The sequence below is a fragment of the Elephantulus edwardii genome, unplaced genomic scaffold, assembly GCF_000299155.1.
Source record: "Elephantulus edwardii isolate Elephantulus edwardi_28Jun2011 unplaced genomic scaffold, EleEdw1.0 scaffold00148, whole genome shotgun sequence".
Classification (NCBI taxonomy): domain Eukaryota; kingdom Metazoa; phylum Chordata; class Mammalia; order Macroscelidea; family Macroscelididae; genus Elephantulus; species Elephantulus edwardii.
The window spans coordinates 5,402,316-5,407,525 of record NW_006399898.1 but is presented as its reverse complement, the minus strand read 5'-3'; the positions used below and the strand labels follow the sequence as shown (position 1 = coordinate 5,407,525).

Sequence of the window (5,210 nt, the reverse complement as noted above, 5' to 3'; positions counted from 1 at the left end):
CCCCAAGCTGCATGGCGTCCTCCAGGGGACCCTGCTGAGCTGTGAGCACCGAACCTTGCTCCCTGGACCTTGTCTTCCAGACCATGACCTGGACGTTTGGCTGGAACAGCTCGCTACCCGTGTTCAACCTCCGAGATGGCAAGCGGCTTGTTCTCCTCTACGTCTGCGGGCACACGGGGGTCATTTACGATGTCTCCAGCAACAGGCAGCACCACCTGGAGGTATGTGGGCCTCCCCGGCCTCCCCGCCTTCCCGGCTGCCGTCCAGAGAATCGCTCCTTCCTTGATTTCACTATCCGAGTGGAAGTTTGCAAAGCAATGTTGGTTCATCCATCCTTTCGTACATAAAAGCTTTATAAGCCAAACCTATGGCCGTCGAGTCAGTGCTGACCCATAGGGATCCAGAAGGACAGAATAGGGTGGACAGAACAGACTGTCCTGTAGGATTTCTAAGCCTGGGGATCTTGATGGAAGCAGGCTCTATGGCTTTCTCCCTTGAGGTGGCTGGTGGATTTGAACTGCCGACCTTGTTGGTTGATAGCCTGACTCCTTAAGGTGGACATACAGGGCAGCTGCTGAACTGAGTTGCCTGTGGTTTGAGCTGGTCAGCAGGGTTGCAGGAGCGCTCATACAATGTCCAGGTTCCAGAGGCTTTGACCTTCATAGTCACACCAATACATGGCTGTCTGCAGACCCACTTTACAGAGGCGTCAACTGAGGCTCAGTTAAGACTTGTCCACGGGCTGCTCCAGAGTCCCCCCTCCTGAGGTGAATGTGTAAAGTGGTCGCATTGTGCTGGTCCCTCTTTCCTTAAAGTGTCTCTGCTTTCCTTCACCCTGTCTGCCTCCACTGCCCCCTCGTGCCCACCCTACACTACTTCTTCCCCACTTTCCAGGTCCCACTCCTGCCCGCCCCACACCACTTCACTTCTCCCCCTTGTCCCGGCCCCTTTCCCTGCCATCTCAGCACGGCTTACCTGGAGCAGAGTGCTCAGCTTCGGGCCAGGAGCCAAAGTACTTGGATGTGGCTTCAGGAACTCCTTGTCGACTAGGGGATCCACAGAAAGAAAACAGGAAGCCAAGGGCTTGGTTGAATGCGGAGCTCTGAGCACATGGCTGTCTAGAAGGGGGACACGTAGAGAGAGGGGAGATAGAGAGAAAGAGGGTCTCAGATGTACAGAGAGAAGACTCAGATGGGAGGGGGAGGAGAGAGAGGGACACACGGGGGAGAACCAGACAGAGGGAGAAGAGAGAGACACACAGGGAAACAGACTGGCGGGGGTGGGGGCTTGCTCAGATGGAGGGGGACTCGGGGAGAGAGAGAGACACCCCACCCACACCCACACCCCCACACTGGGGGGAACCAGACTGGCAGAGGTGGGGGCTTGCTCAGATGGAGGGGGACTCGGGGAGAGAGAGAGACACACCCCCCCCCCACATACACACACACCCACACTGGGGGGATCCAGACCAGTGGGGGTGGGACATGCTCAGACAGGGGGAGGAGGGCTGAGACAGGGACACACACACTGGGGGGACCAGACTGGCGGGGGCGGGGGCTTCCTCAGACAGAGGAGAACTCAGAGAGGGAGGGATACACACAGAGGGGGGAGCAGACCGGCTGGAGTGGGGACTTGCTCAGACAGAAAGGGGCCAACAGACACACAGGAGGACTCAAACGTGGAAGGAGGCTCAGACAGAAGGAGAGGGGTTCCAGATGGAGGAAGGGGGTTCGGGGGGGTGATTCTGACAGCCAGTAACTTTCTCAGACTGAGGGAGAGTGGCTCTGATAGGCAGGAAGGTGTCAGGCAGACAGAAACAGCGCTTCACTCCCCAACCCAGATGCCATCATTGACTCAGTTCCACAGAGTGTCATCGTAACCACAGTGTCTCAGATGAGGAGTCTGCAGTCTTAAAACATATCCAGTCCCTGCCTCACAGCACCCGCGGTCTCGTGGGCAGTGCAGACCTTAAACAAGTAAAGCCGCCTCAGTCACGGGCTGGTCCCAGGGTGGACAGGAAGGTGAACGTGCTGGGGATCAGACCCGAGATGAGAACATGCCGAGACCTGAGGGAGGAGGGGAGGCAGAGGGGCAGTGTGAGTAAAGAACATTCCAGACCAGGTGAGGGGAAGCCCTCACCTGGGGCTGCTGCAGGCAGGAGAGCGCAGGGGTGGGGGTGCTGCGAGCAGCATGGTCCCGTTTGATTTTCAAGATGACCCCTCTGTGGGGCAGGATTATGGGGGTAACAGTGGGAGCAGAGAAACCCCTGAGGAAACCATGAGGCACTGGGTGTCATTTAGACTGGAGTTCATTTGGCCTAGGTGTTATTTTCTTCCTAAGCTGGAGTTTTGCCCCTGCCGAAGCCCAGGGGCAACGAGGCCTGTCTTTCTGGTGTTTTAAAGAACAGAAGATTAGAAAACCTGGGGCTGTAACTGTGGTTCTCTCCTTGTCGAGACAGAGTGAATGCAGGAAATCAGAGGCTCAGGGAGATGGTCTAGAGGACCACATGGGCCCAGAAGCGTCACGTGGAGTCAGCCACCACGACCAGCTGCTCTGTCCAGATCACAGCAGAAGGTTCTGACAGAGTGAGAGAAAAAGACAGAACAAAATTCAAACCCAAAAAGAAGGACCAGACTTCATGGTCAGAGGGTAGAGGTTTCTGGAATCTTTGAGACTGTGGCCCTCGGATGCCCATGAAGCCTCAGACGCCCATGAGGCCTCAGATGCCCATGTGGCTTTCAGATGCCCGAGTAGCCCTCAGACACTCATGAGGCCTCACATACCCATGTGGCCCTCAGGCGTCCATGTGGCCCTCAGACACCCCATGAGGCCTTAGATGCCCGTGAGGCCTTAGACATCTGTAAGGCTGAGGGCTGAACTCACCCCGGCATCACCTTTCAGCCCGACACGAGACAGACTACAAATCGGATGGTGACACCATGAGGTGTCTTCCCAGAGCCACCAGTCATCTGAGGCCGGAGCAGCAGCATGTGTCCCACACGGGGAAGGCAGGCAGGAAGGATAAATGGAAAAAAGAATACCAGGGAGGAAGTGGGAAGAGTGCTGTTCCATTGAGGGGATCACACCTAACGTTAAAAAAAAAAAAGAAAAGTAGGCTTCCACTCCATATTTCCAGGAGGGAGGGCCATCCCTTTAGGGATGTGACTAATAAATCTAACTTGACTACTTTACCCTCCAAAAAAAATTATTACTTACTCAATGGAGAAGACTTACTTGCTCTGTAAATGTTCACCCAGACTATAAATGAGTAAAAGTGAAAGGGGCTGTGGGCCCAGAGAGGTGGGGAGCCCCTGGCAGTAGACCTGTGGTCGCTGAGCCTTGCAAGGGCCCTCGGCCGGCCTGTCCAGCAGGGTCTTTTCTCTGTTCCCGCAGGGCCACTCCAACGTCATCTCCTGCCTCTGCGTCAGTGAAGACAGGCGGTGGGTTGCCACGGCCGACACGGGGCCCGACTGCCTGATCATGATATGGGACTCCTTCACAGGGTAGGCTCTGTGGTCACGGTGTCACAGCGAAGAATGCGACGTGCTCCAGGCCTCGGCTGCGGGCTGGGGTCCGACAGAGAGGCATTACCTTGGGGGGGATTCCCTGTTCTTGCCTCTTGAAGCTCAGACACTGCCAGTGTCTCAGAGGGGAATGGGTTCAGCACGCACGTTAGCTCACAAAACTCCAAGGATGAACCAGAGGCCAACTGTCATTTAGTACGAGAAATGGGACTTTGCCCATAATCAGACTTTCTGGCCACTAGCCGGGCCTCTCCTTCCTTCCTCTGTGGGCACCACCAAGTGTCCCCTAGAGAAAGAATTGCTGTCTTCATGTTTAGTGCCCTGCATTTGTCCACGCTGAGTGTTGCAAGTCACAGAACCACTGGCTCGGAGGGACGGTCTGTGGCCGGTGGTGGGCCCGGCAGGGCTGTTTGTGCGGCCTCGCTGATGCGTCCCCCTCAGTCCTGTACATGCCATTCGGCGCCGCACACGCCACACAGCCTGCGTCTTTCTCTTGTGTTTCTTGAGGTTTGGTTGGACGTTCAGAGAGCAGAGGAGGTTTCTGGTCACCATGATGGATGTTTTGTTCTGTGACTTTGGTTACAGTCCCCTCAATGTTGTACTCTTCTCACTTCTTCCCAGGGTTCCCCCTTCCCATTCAGCCTGTACCTCTCCCCAACCCCCTGCCCTGTCCCTTCCTGCCCTGCAAGCTTTGTTTCCTTTTAGGGAGTTCTGGTGGCCTGGTGGTAAGAAGCTGCGCTGTAATCCTGAAGGCTTGTGGTTGAAAGCCCCCAGCTGCTCTGCAGGGGAGATGGGAAATGTCCTTCCGTGGGAGGAGGGTCAGCTGTGGCTCAGCTCCGACTCAATAGCACGGGACGGACAGGGCCCTCTGGTCTAAGGAGCTCGTCCTGCTTCCTGTCTGTGTTCGGCTGCGGCGTGATCCTGGAGCTGGGGTTGAAAGCTGGAATCTCCGGTTCTCCCACTCTGTTCCCACCAGGCAGTCTGGTCTCTCTCAGGACTTCGACTTTGGTTCTGTATTTTCCCTTTGCTGTCTGGGGCCTCCTTCCTTTTGTGACCCTGAGAGAGCAGTTGGGAGTGGAGGCCAGGGCACCGTCTAGTTCTTCGGTCTTCGGCACCAGCTGTGTCCTCACATCTTTAATTTTTTTACATTCTTGTTTCTCCAGAACAGCATGGCGCCTCTTCTCACTTATAAATATGCGGGCGGGCAGGCTTTCCCCCACTTCTTTCTCTTACTAAGTCAAGAAGCTTACCAGTTGCCATCAGGTTGTCTCTGACTTGTGACGAGCGCATGTGTCGGAGAACAGCACTCCAGGGGACATCAGTGATGAATTTTCCCTTACGTACTGCCAGGCCTTAACTTCCAAGTGGCCCTAGGTGGACACGAATCTTCAGCTTTTTTTTTTCTTATTTCTTTTAAATTTTATTTTAATAATTTCAATGAACATTTACAGAGATTTTGGATTTCCGTTCATTCATTGTTGCACTTTTCTCCCTGCCCAGCCCTCCCCCAGTTTGAAAAAGTAAAAGAAAAATTCTTTCTTTGGTATACAATCCCCCCGCACTCCTCCTGCTGCCCCAGGTACACTCCACTATGCACCCTTAATTGTGGACTCTTGTGATAACTATAATACCCTATCATATATCGCTTTTAAATTATTCTCTCCCTCATCTGTTTCAATGCAGTAT

At 54.6% G+C, this 5,210-nt stretch overlaps 1 protein-coding gene across 1 annotated transcript in view; it reads left to right on the top strand.

Moving 5' to 3' along the window:
* Nucleotides 1-5,210, top strand: part of WDR66 (WD repeat domain 66) — an 80,166-nt gene that overhangs the window by 13,825 nt on the left and 61,131 nt on the right. The window contains exons 3-4 of the mRNA XM_006894711.1: nucleotides 81-221; nucleotides 3,394-3,503. Of these exons, the coding sequence (XP_006894773.1) occupies nucleotides 81-221; nucleotides 3,394-3,503 (251 nt within the window). The remainder of the gene's footprint in view (nucleotides 1-80; nucleotides 222-3,393; nucleotides 3,504-5,210) is intronic.